The sequence below is a fragment of the Leptopilina heterotoma genome, unplaced genomic scaffold, assembly GCF_015476425.1.
Source record: "Leptopilina heterotoma isolate Lh14 unplaced genomic scaffold, ASM1547642v1 Lhet_52, whole genome shotgun sequence".
Taxonomy (NCBI): domain Eukaryota; kingdom Metazoa; phylum Arthropoda; class Insecta; order Hymenoptera; family Figitidae; genus Leptopilina; species Leptopilina heterotoma.
In genome coordinates this window covers 1254606-1268380 of record NW_025111114.1, presented here as the reverse complement: position 1 = coordinate 1268380, position 13775 = coordinate 1254606, and the positions used below count along the sequence as shown (strand labels likewise).

Below are 13775 nucleotides of genomic sequence, written 5' to 3'. Positions count from 1 at the left end.
AGCTAAATCCCATAAAAGAGAAGAAAAAATGTTGAATTTTAAGAGAATCGGATTTTTGAATTTTTGATAATTTTTGATAATTTTAGATTTTTTACCAAAAAGTGGAGACTATTAAATAAGTAAAGTATTTTTCAAGAGCACAAACATAGTGAAGCCAAATGCTCTAAAAGAGAAGAAAAAATGTTGAATTTTAAGAAAATCGGATTTTTGAATTTTTTCGAATGTTTGATAATTTTAGATTTTTTACCAAAGAGTGGAGACTATTGAATAAATAAAGTATTTTTCAAGAGCACAAAAATAATGAAGCCAAATACCATAAAAGAGAAGAAAAAATGTTGAATTTTAGGAAAATAGGATTTTTGAATTTTTTCGAATTTTTGATAATTTTAGATTTTTTACCAAAGAGTCGAGACTATTAAATATGTAAAGTATTTTCCAAAAGCACAAAAATAATGAAGCTAAATCCCATAAAAGAGAAGAAAAAATGTTGAATTTTAAGAAAATCGGATTTTTGAATTTTTTCGAATTTTTGATAATTTTAGATTTTTTACCAAAGAGTGGAGACTATTGAATAAATAAAGTATTTTTCAAAAGCACAAAAATAATGAAGCTTAATCCCATAAAAGAGAAGAAAAAATGTTGAATTTTAAGAAAATCGGATTTTTGAATTTTTTCGAATTTTTGATAATTTTAGATTTTTTACCAAAGAGTGGAGACTATTGAATAAATAAAGTATTTTTCAAGAGCACAAAAATAATGAAGCCAAATGCTATAAAAGAGAAGAAAAAATGTTGAATTTTAAGAAAATCGGATTTTTGAATTTTTTCGAATGTTTGATAATTTTAGATTTTTTACCAAAGAGTGGAGACTATTGAATAAATAAAGTTTTTTGAATTTTTGATAATTTTGAATAATTTTTTGTTTTTTACCAAAGGTTGAAGACTATTCAAATAGTAATATTTTTCTACCGAAATTGCTAATGGTAACTAATTATTATTTTTTTTCGGTCAATTTAGATTCCCGGCTATTTCATGCGAAGAATTTTATTAAATTTTGTTTAAATAATTGAAATTTTCCCAAGAATTTTATTAAAATTTTTCACAAGAATTGAAATTTTGACAAGAATTTTATTAAAATTTATGACAATAATTTAATTCTTGAGAAGAATTTCGCTATTTATAAAGATAATTTAATTCTTGCCGAGAATTTTTAAAAAAGTGTTGAAAATAATTTAATATCTGCAAAGTAAGTATTTTATTACTTTTCAAAAGAATTGAATTCTTGTGATAAATTTTGATATTTATCAAAATAATTGAATTTTGGAAAAGAATGTTATTAAAATTCCTTAGAATAATTGATTTTATCGGAAGAATTTTGTTGTTTATCAAAATAATTGAATTCTTTTGCAGAATTACTTAAAAAATTTTGAAAATAATTGAATTTCTGCAATGAATTCAATGTTATTTGTAAAAATAATTGAATTATTGCAACGAATTTTACTATTTTATTGAATAATTGAATCTTTCTCAAAATTGAATTCTTTCCTCAAGTTTTAATAAAATTTTTAAAAATAATTGCACTTTTCAAGGAATTCATTTAAAATTGTATTAAAATTATTTGAAAATCTTACTATGAAAATAATTGAATTCCTATTTAAATGAAATTTTATTATTTATATGCATATAATTGAATGTTTTCGTAGAATTGTATAAATAAATATAAATAATTATAATTTATATAAATATAAATTTTTTTTTAATTGTTACATCTTTTGATAAATTTTATGAAAATAGTAAATATTGAAAATTATTAAATTGCGAAAAACTTTTGAAAATAATTGAAATTTTGCATAGAATTTTATTTAAATGTTTGTGAAAATAATTGAATTTATGGTGAAAAATTTTGCTATTTGTAAAATTAATTGAATTCTTGTCAAGATATTCGTTAAAATAATTTAATTACTTCGAAGTATTTTATTACTTTAACTTTGGAAAATAATTGAATTCTTGTCATGAATATTGTTATTTATGAAAATAATTGAATTTTGCAAAGAATTTTAATAATAATTCCTAAAAATATTTGAATTTCTGTGAAAAAAATTTTTATTTATCAAGATTACAATAAATACTATTAATAAGATTGCGTTAAAACTTTTGAAATAATTAAATAATATTAAAAAAATTCATTCTTGTCAGAAATAGAAAAAATTTTTGAATGTTTTGTATTAGAATTTTTGGTAGTTTCATAGTTTATGAGGCAAACAAAAAACATCAAAAAAAGACCCCTGACCAATTCTACTTTCCCTGACTTTTCCCTGATTTCCCTGAACTATGTCAACCCTGTAAATATTTATATATATAATATTAAAAAGGGCGTCAAAATTTATTTTTTTAAATTGTTTATATATATTTATTATATATTTTTTATATTTATTTATATTTACTTTATATTTTCATATTTATTTATTTGTTTATAAATTTCTAGAATAATTTTCTAAACACAAGGTAATAATTACGATATTCTAACAATATCCTCATTGTTAGTGAACTATTAACAGCGAAATGTTAAGCAACAAGAACAAATCAATTGTTATACTAAACATGACCATACGTGTAAATTTCCTTATAGGTACTCGCAAAGAATTAAATTATTATTCATTAATTTTCTGGTAAAAAAAAATTGTTTTTTTAAAAAGAAATGGAAAAATCTTCTCGTATTTAGGTACTATTTGGAAAATTATAATTTGCAATCATAAATTTCATAACTATATATTACAAACTGAGATGGCGTTGTAAGAAATAAACTTTTAAAAAAAAAGAAAATTTGCGCCCACAAATTCTACGAAAAACATTACTTTGCACTTTAGGATATCAGAACAAGATGAATAAAAATACTGCACGAAGAGTGGATTTTATAGACAAAGAAATATTATCTGTGCTCAACTCTCGCCCTGGGCTATGAATCAAACAATCCTTCTCCATTTGCTAAAACACATATTTTTCAAGAGTGAGGACACGCCATTTTCATTTATTCTTAAAATTTCACTATTTATAGTGACAATCTAAAAACAAAATTATTAGCATAAAAAAAAATTTGTTTCAGTTTAAAATTTAGCAAATGCAAAAATTAATATTTAAAATTATCAGCTGCTAATAATTGGGTTCGCCAGTATCTATAATAAATCTTACTAGTGGATTACAGTTATTAAAGACAAATGAGCAACATTAATAAAAGGAATGTTCAATGACACAATCTGCTACCATGTATAACAATCTGCGCATTTTCTTAGTAAAGATAAAGTGAAGGGAAAATAGGGAATACTCAAAAGCGGATGTTGCCTTAAAAGCAAACGCCTGCAAGCAACAAGAGGGTATATATGAAGCAACGGATGCACCTTCGAAAATTAACCGGACAAATATTTGCCGAAACATATCGCTTTGTTCCAGCATGATGCCACTAGCCACGAATGTCCTCGATACACAATACAATCTTGGCACAGTGTATATTTGCTTCTCCATGCAATTTATCCCTAATATTCAATGTACATAAAAGGAAGTTCATGTCCAACGACAGGAACAACGAGTACAAGCTATATAGCTTCAATATATATATACAGCAAGAAGTGACCACCGCACTGTCATTAACCTTCAATCTCCTCCAACTAGGAAGAATATACATTCACCACGAAATGTTTTATTAACACATGATTTTTAAATTTACAAATAAGCGGAAATTTATTTTATTTATTTTCAAAACAGAAAAAAATTATTGCTACACTCGAGTAATTTTAGTGTCATCACATTTCCAATTCAGTGAAAATTTCGTTTATTCTTTTTAAATTTAAATTCTATCCAAATAATACTGTAATCAAAGAAGTTAAAGTCCACAACATTTATCGACGAAAAAATTTTCCATCAAATTTTTCAAAAAAAAAATTAAACTATTTACAAAAATTTTAATAAAATCCTTCCCAAGCATTCAATTATTTTACAAGTAATAAAATTTTTCACATGAATTCAATTATTTTCATAAATAATAAAATTTTTCAGAGAGGATTTCAATTATTTTCAGATACAATTTTAAATAAACTCCTTAAAAAATTTAATTATTTTCAAAAAATTTTTGCAAGAATTCAATTACATTTCACAAATAATGAAATTCTTCGCTGAAATTCAAATATTTTCAAAATCTACTATTTTAATAAAATTTCTTAAATGAATTCAATTATTTACCAAAAAAATTTAATAAAATGCGTTCCATGAATTCGATTATTTTCATAAATAACATACATTTCTTCACAGGACTTCAATTATTTAAAAAAAATTGTAATAAAAAATCTTTACAAGAATTCAATTATTCTCCTAAATAATAAAATTCTTCAGAGAATTTCAATTACTTTTAATACAATTTTAAGTAAATTCTTCGAAATATATAATTATTTTCATAAATAATTCAATTATTTTCAAAAATTCATGCTATAATGCTTTTAATATTCAATTACTATGTAAATTTTTAACTAAATTTTCATTTTTACATCAATTTTTATTAGAAAATTCTACGAAAATTCAATTATTTAAATACAAAAATAAATAATTTATTGAATAAATAAATATTTTTCAAAATTGAATCCTCATGAAGAATTTTATCAAGAAATTTTTAAATAATTCAATTGTTTGGACGAATTTTTATAAAATCTTCAAAAATAATTACATTTCTCAAGGAATTCGATTAAAATTGTTTAAAAAATAATTGAAATTCAATGATGAGTTTTATTATTCATGAAAATAATTGAATCTCAGTAAAAAATTTTATTATTTTTGAAAATAATGTAATGTTTGCTTTAAATTTTATCAAACACAAAAATGATTGAATTAAAAGTAAATTTATTATTTATTTAAAAGTAATTAATTTTGATGAATTTTAATGAAATATTTTGAACATGATTTTTTTAACCAAACTGTTAAAAATAATTCTAAAATGTTATTATTTTTTGTATGTATTTGAATTAAAAGTACTGAAAAAATACTAAATTTTAAAAAATTAAAAGATAATTTTCATTGTTAAATTTACATTTAAAGATTTTTCATTAACTTTTTTGATAATTTAATTATTTTCAAATTTTTAAATTAAAACTCTTCAAAAGTTGATTTCCAAAAATTGTAACAAAATACTTCAAATAAATTAATTATTTTCAATTAAATTTTACAAAATTTTAACTATTCAAAAAAACAATTTTTGAAAGATTTGTTTATAGTTAATTTTGTGCATTATAAAAATCAAAATAAGTTTATTAAAAAATTCTACTAAAGTTCAATTATTTTAATAAAAACAGAAATAACCTATTGAATAATTGAACGTTTCTTAAAATTCAATTATCATAAAGAATTTTATCAAAGACATTTTTAAATAATTGAATTCTCTTGACGAATTTTAATAAAATTTTTTAAAATAATTACATTTTACTAGGAATTTGATTAAAATTGGGTGAAAAGTAATTGAAACTCAGCACTGAGTTTTATTATTTTTGAAAATAATTTAATTCCCAAAAAGAATTTTATTTATGAAAATAATTGAATCCCTGTAAAAATTTTATTATTCATGAAAATAATTGAATTGTTGCGAAGAAATTTATAAAAAATTTGTAAATAATTGAATTCCTGTGAAATTTTTATTTATTTTATGAAAACAATTACATGTTTTCGTAGAATTTTATTAAATTTTTTTTAAATAATTGAATTCTTTCGGAAAATTTTATTAAAATAGTAGATATTGAAAATCATTGAAAAGAGGAAAATTTTTGAAAATAATTGAAATTTTGTCAACAATTTTATTTACCAAAATTTTTGAAAATAATTGAATTTCGGAGCAGAATTTTATTATTTCTTAAGATAATTGAAATTTCCACGAGAATTTTTAAAAATTATTGAACATAATAATTGAATTTCTGCGAAGAATTTTATTAACTTTAAAAATAATTGAATTTCTGCATTTATTTGTAATTTCTCTAAAATTCTACCTGTATAATTAAAAGTTTGTTATTAATATTTTTAATTTTTTTCCAAAGTCCTTTGAAAATTTTTATGTAATGAAAAAAATTCGTTTATTTAAAAGTTCGGATATTTTGGAAAAATGTTAAAAGTTTACTCAAAAAAATACATAATATTCCCATCATAAAGCAAATTAGAAATTTTGTTTTTCGCTTTTTACAAATATTTATCGTGCAGCAAAAAAATTTCCCGCATTTGAACTTTCAAAACTTATATGGATCGTATTTTACATTCCTATAGTCAAATAATACAAAAAAAAAATACAATGGAAAATTGCAGTTGAAATAAAATATGTAAAAATTTAAACTTTTAAAAATTCCATTGTTTTTTTCAAATGTTTTTTTCAAATATCATTGTTACAAAACATTCATGTTCTGTAGGAAATGTGAATATATACTATTTTAGGAATTTCATTCATGGACAGTATTTACGTTATATTGTCAAGAAGAAGAGGAAAAAAAAACTTTTTCAAAATCGATCAAATGGTTCATATGGTAAAGAAACTCATACAAAGAGAGCGACAGTCCAGATAAAATTCTCAGAGTAAAGTAAAATACCATTTACTTAAGTTCGATTTATCGGTGACGTTTTAAAGATTTATGCACGCCAATAGCAAAGAATCTTTGCGAGAAATTCTTCGTCTTACAGCAAAAGTATAGTTACAATCCACCATTGTAAATATTTGATAATACTCACTGAATCAAAATTGAATTTCGAATTTTAAATACACAAGGGAACTTTTCAATATATAAATATTTTTCAAAAACGGAAAATTCAATTCAGAAATTTTCAAAATTCAAATTTTTATAATTCATTTAAAATTCAGGTTAAAAGCAAAATTGTTTTCAATTTTTAAGAATTAAATATTAATTTAAAGAAAATAAATGTTAATACATTTAATTTCTTTCAATTAATATTTAATTCTTCAATTTTAACATATAATTTTGTTGAACATTTAATTTTTTTAATTAGCATTTAATTTTTTTCAATTAACATTTTATTCTTTTTTAATTAACATTTAATTTTCTAATTAGCATTTAATTTTCTAATTAGCATTTAATTTTATTAATTAGCATTTAATTTGTTTTAATTAACATTTAATTTTTTTAATTTATTTATTTTTATTCATTCTATTTGCTTATTTAATTGTTTTTATAATTAACAGTCAAGTTTTTATTTAACATTTATTTTTTTAATTTACATTATTTCTTTAAATTAATCTTGTTTTAATTCTTTTTCAAATCTTTTTATCTTGACAAAAAATATTCGTTATTTTCGACTTTAATTAGCTTTATACTCGAGGATTTTAATTCTCAAAATAATCCGGAAACAAAATCGCAATATTCTCATTATTTAATCATATAGAATCGATCATTAAGAGTCACATCTGAAATGAATAAAAAATTATTTGACTGAAATAATTAATTACTTTGACTATTTTATCAAATCATTATTTACTCGTATCAAATAATTCTTTATTCACATCAATTATTTGCTTCAGAAAATTTTTATCATTTAATTTTGTTTCGAACAGAATTTTTTTTAAATTACAATTTTATCATTTATTTTTTTTTCAAATAAAAATTTAGTTGTTTTAAATATTTATATTTGCGGTAATGCGGTAAAAAATAATTTTCTATTTAAATTTTTGTCTATAAAATTCACGTTGTAGTTGACAACGTTTTATAATCAATGATATAAAAAAAAATATTTCTCCCATTAAAATTTGTTATAAATTTTTATATCAAAATCTTTTACATATTTTCTTGAATAATAATTCAAAAAAGAGATTTTAAACTAAACTAAAATAATTTTATTATTTTTCTCGTTAAAAAATATTTTATTTTTTAAATCGTTGTGAATAACTTGTAAAATTTTTTTCACAAAATAAATATTTGATTGATTAAAATAAAATATTTTTCACTGTTTATAAAAATCTTTAGAGAATATACACTATTAAGAACAACATTTATTTTATTAGAAAATACTCGTCAGAGTATAAAAACAATTCTAGCAAAAAAGAAAAACAAAAAATCCCATACAGAATAAAATAGCAGCTTCTATCCTCTGTTCTCTAAAAGTCTCGACCTAATAATCTCATTGGATTCAACTAGATTAAAGTGTAATTAAAAGAAAATGCCTTTGTTTCGATTTATATCCTATTTCAGAAAGAGGAATCACAGAATGAAAACAAAAAGAATAAACAAAAACTCACCTTAATAAGACATGAAGAATTGATTCTATTTCCCTTTAGTTGTACCGAATCTCTCATCTTACGTCTATCGAGCTTTTGTCGGATCAAAGGAAAAAGATCCTCCGATTCGTTCGAAGAATCACTAAAACAGTAATCTTCCCTTCGATTTTCATCATTTTTTATTTGCAACGTGTATTGATGAGCGTAATTTTTCACTGACATTATTTATTCACTTTCACAATCAGGGACGAAAAAATTATATAAAGCGAAATAAAGATTCATTGTCCCTAGCACCAACTGTGAAAATAAATAAGAAAACAATAAATAATAATGTAAAATACAGGACAAACAAATACAGGATTGCCTTAAAAAATTTAATTATTAATTGTTTTTCCCTGAGACAAAATTTTCACTTCTCCCCAGACCCTAAAGAATATTCTGATTCACTCCAAAAATTATTAGATACTAAGAAAAATGTTCTACTACTTTTATTTGCGAATTTGTCTAAAAGTAACATTATTCAAAAACGTCAATAATTTCTTTTTTAAATAAATATTTAATTATTATTATTTTTCCATGGGAACTAAGATTTTCGAAATTTCTAATTCAAAAATTTTGAAAATCAATAACTTGTATGTAATTAAATGTAACCTAGTGACAGAATCATTATATTTTGAATAATTTCTGAAAAATTTCTTTGACAATTTTCAAATCCATTTGTTTACAATTCAATTTTAGGTGAAATTTCGATTATTCGGAAATTCTTGAATTAAATATACATTAGAAAATAAAAACTTGAAATAATTTTAAAAAATTCCGATTAAGCTTTTTAAAAAAAATTAGTTCCACAGAATTTTTAATTAACTAATGAAAAATTCAAATTTTCCTTGATTTTAATTTGAAACTTCTACAAAATTCAAATATTTCTAAAAATTTCAATTATTAGTAACTTCTACAAAATTCAATTATCATCTAAAACTTTAACTAAAATTAATTTATAAATCAATTTTTATTAGAAAATTGAACTGAAATTCATTTTTATATCAATTTTTATTAAAAAATTCAACTAAAATTCAATTCTTTTAATAAAGACCGAAATAATTTATACCATAATTGAATGTTTCTTACAATTCAATTACCATAAAGAATTTTATCAAAGACATTTTTAATTCAATTGAAATTGAATTAAAAATAATTGAATTTCTGCAATGAGTTTTATTATTTTTGAAAGTAATTGAATTCCTAAGAAGAATTTTATAAAAAAATATCAAACAATTGTTTTTTTTCGAAAAAATTCATGCAAATTCTATTTTTAATAATTCAATTCCTGTAAAATTTTCATTATTCTAGAAAATAATTAAATATTCGTGTAGAACTTTTTCAAAATTGTTTTTAAATAATTGAATTCATTTGGGAAATTTTATTAAAACAATAGAAATACAAATTATTAAATTGGTAACAATTTTTAAAAATAATTGAACTTTCACAATGAATTTTATTAAAATTTTTGAAAATAATTGAATTTTATTACTTTTTTTAAATATAATTGAATTCTTGTGATGAAGATTGTTATTTATGAAAATAATTGAATTTTGCAATGAATTTTATTAAAATTTATGAAAATAATTGAATTTTAACGAAAAATTTTGCTATTCATTTATAAAGATAATTGAAATGTTGACGACAATTTTTTTTAGAGTTTTTGAAAATAATTGAATTTCTGCGAAGAATTTTATTACTTTTGAAAATAATTGAATTCTTTTGATGAATATTGTTATTTATGAAAATAATTGAATTTTACAATGAATTGTATAAAAATTCCTAAACATAATTGAATTTCTGCGAAGAATTTTGCTATTTATAAATATAATTGAAATGTTGACGAAAATTTTTTTTTTTTTAATTTTTTTGAAAATAATTGAATTCTTTTGATGGATAATTTTATTTATGAAAATAATTGAATTTTGCAATGAATTTTATTAAAATTTATGAAAATAATTGAATTTTATCGAAAAATTGTGCTATTCATTTATAAAGATAATTGAAATGTTGACAATTTTTTTTAGAGTTTTTAAAAATAATTGAATTTCTACGAAGAATTTTATTACTTTTGAAAATAATTGAATTCTTGTAACGTTTACTATTATTTATGAAAATAATTGAATTTTACAATGAATTGTATAAAAATTCCTAAAAATAATTGAATTTCTGCGAAGAATTTTGCTATTTATAAATATAATTGAAATGTTGACGAAAATTTTTTTTTTAGATTTTTTTGAAAATAATTGAATTCTTTTGATGAATAATTTTATTTATGAAAATAATTGAATTTTGCAATGAATTTTATTAAAATTTATGAAAATAATTGAATTTTAACGAAAAATTTTGCTATTCATTTATAAAGATAATTGAAATGTTGACGACAATTTTTTTTAGAGTTTTTGAAAATAATTGAATTTCTGCGAAGAATTTTATTACTTTTGAAAATAATTGAATTCTTTTGATGAATATTGTTATTTATGAAAATAATTGAATTTTACAATGAATTGTATAAAAATTCCTAAACATAATTGAATTTCTGCGAAGAATTTTGCTATTTATAAATATAATTGAAATGTTGACGAAAATTTTTTTTTTTTTTAATTTTTTTGAAAATAATTGAATTCTTTTGATGGATAATTTTATTTATGAAAATAATTGAATTTTGCAATGAATTTTATTAAAATTTATGAAAATAATTGAATTTTATCGAAAAATTGTGCTATTCATTTATAAAGATAATTGAAATGTTGACAATTTTTTTTAGAGTTTTTAAAAATAATTGAATTTCTACGAAGAATTTTATTACTTTTGAAAATAATTGAATTCTTGTAACGTTTACTATTATTTATGAAAATAATTGAATTTTACAATGAATTGTATAAAAATTCCTAAAAATAATTGAATTTCTGCGAAGAATTTTGCTATTTATAAATATAATTGAAATGTTGACGAAAATTTTTTTTTTAGATTTTTTTGAAAATGATTGAATTCTTTTGATGAATAATTTTATTTATGAAAATAATTGAATTTTGCAATGAATTTTATTAAAATTTCTGAAAATAATTGAATTTTATCGAAAAATTTTGCTATTCATTTTTAAAGATAATTGAAAAAAAATGTTGACAATTTTTTTTTAGATTATTTGAAAATAATTGGATTTCTGCAAAGAATTTTATTAATTTTCAAAATAATTAAATTCTTGTCATGAATATTTTTATTTATGAAAATAGAATTGAATTTTACAATGAATTTAATAAAAATTCCTAAATATAATTAAATATCTACGAAGAATTTTGCTATTTATAAAAATAATTGAAATGTTGACGAGAATTAGACAAAATTTTGAAAATAATTGAATTTCTGAAAAGAATTTTAATATTTATTAAAATAATTGAATTCTTTCAAAGAATTGCGTTAAAATTTTAAAAATTGAAACTTATTTCAACCGAATTGAAATTTCAATTTATAATTTTTTTTATAAATTCTTAACATTTAATTTTTTCCAGACTTTTAATAAAAATCCCTGACTTTTGCCACATTTCCCTGATCAATTCTACTTTCTCTGACTTTTCCCTGAATTCCCTGATTTCTCTTACCTATGGCAATCCGAAAATAAAAAAAAACAAATAATGAAAAAAATAATTTTATTCTATGTTGTGAAATATTTTCCCTTGTAAAAAAAATTATTAAACGCGTGTAATTTAATACAAATATAAAATGTGGCGTAGATTAGTCGTTAACGTATAGGTCTACAGTGCGTTAGGTCCCGCGTTCGATTCCCGCGATTTTAAAATATTTTTCTTTCTCTTTTTAAAATAAATAAATTATAAAACCTATAACTATTCCCAACAATTGACCAATTTAATAAAAAAAAAAGCAAAATCTAATAAATAAATAATTCTACTCTATGAAATATTTTCCATTATCAGAAAATTAATAAACGATTTTGTAAATTGATATTACTGAAATTACCAAAATTAAAATCAATTAAATTATACGTTTAAATTGATATTATTTTCAAAAAAGAAAATTTCAATATTAATGTTACTAAAATCGAGATTTACCCATCGATAATGATGAACGGCCGTATGTTTAATTTTATCTTCAATATATATGTGAAATTCAATATCATTTGATTTGATAATCTATGGAATACCTATATATAGGAACACGAAACTATGGCAATAGTTTAAAACTCAAACCTTAATGAAATCGTTAATTATGGAATTAAAATTTCTATTACATACTATCATAAAGAGATTTACAGTTTAACAATAGAATATCCGTTTTCAAGTTTACACATTTTCCAATATCTCGCATTAATTTTGCCTGCAACGGCATTAATAATCACTATACACCTTCTACTGGTATATTAAATTAGATTAACATATTTAGCAATATTCTAACTCTAACACAAATTTGAAATTCAAAATTGAAATTTATAATTTGAAGATGGTAATTTTTACTATTCAAATATTTCCGGATGATGTAAATTTCACACTATTTTTATCAAATAAACTTTTGGTTAAAATTACTCTCTAAATCTGGATCAGTTAAAATTTTCTAAAACTCTTCTTTGTATTTATATTTTTTCAAAAAATGTCAATCAATAAATTTGTAATGGTAATTTTTTCTATTTCTATATTTTCACTATTATAAATAATATTAATTTATTTTATTAATAATATTAATTATTTATTAATAAAAGAAAATTACCTAATATATATTTTTTTTTAAAAAAATGAGAAAAAGTTCGAAATTTGCATTTATTCAAACACTTAAAAAAAATTGTTAAAACTTATTTAAATCCTGTATTTAAAAAATAAAAGATTTAAATTATGTCTCTGAAATTCCGAATGTCGAAACGAACAAAATTTATTTTTGTTTCTCCATCAATTAAAATTTTATTGCAATAATATTGCGTCACGTATTTAAAAAATAAATTATGAAAACTCTGAATGTTTAAATTTGTCGTTTCTATTTATAGCCGAGAGTAAATTTTGAAAATATTTATTAAAAAAAATATCAAAAATATTATTTATTAAACAATTTCGTTCAGTTGAGCATTCAGTTGGAAATATAAGAACTTGTGGATCATTTAAAATTTAAATATTTTTTTCCTATGTGAGTATTTAAATAAATAACAATACAAAAAGAAAATTTAAACTTTTCTTTTATAACTAAATAACTAGATTACTAAATTCTGTAAATTTTATAAAATTTAGAAAAATAATTAATATTTTTCTCCTATCAAAATTTTCTCATGATATTTAAAACATAATTTTTACGAGACTGACTTTTTTATTAAAAAATAAAATAAATTTAAACAAGGAAACTACAAATTTTCAAATCAAAAATAAATATAAAAATTACGAGACTGACTTTTTTATTAAAAAATAAAATAAATTTAAACAAGGAAACTACAAATTTTCAAACCAAAAATAAATATAAAAATAAACGAATTCATAATTTTGTTAAATATCTTAATTATT

At 20.2% G+C, this 13775-nt stretch overlaps 1 protein-coding gene across 4 annotated transcripts in view; it reads right to left on the bottom strand.

Annotated features, from left to right (window-relative positions):
• LOC122507861 (venom dipeptidyl peptidase 4) overlaps positions 1-13775 on the bottom strand; it is a 607787-nt gene that overhangs the window by 582943 nt on the left and 11069 nt on the right. For 2 of the 4 annotated variants that reach the window (XM_043620806.1, XM_043620805.1), the window contains exon 2: positions 8263-8538. The exons of the other annotated variants lie outside the window; for them this stretch is intronic. In XM_043620806.1, coding sequence (XP_043476741.1) covers positions 8263-8463 — 201 coding nt within the window. In that variant the 5' untranslated portion in view covers positions 8464-8538. The remainder of the gene's footprint in view (positions 1-8262; positions 8539-13775) is intronic. 4 annotated transcript variants of the gene reach the window in all.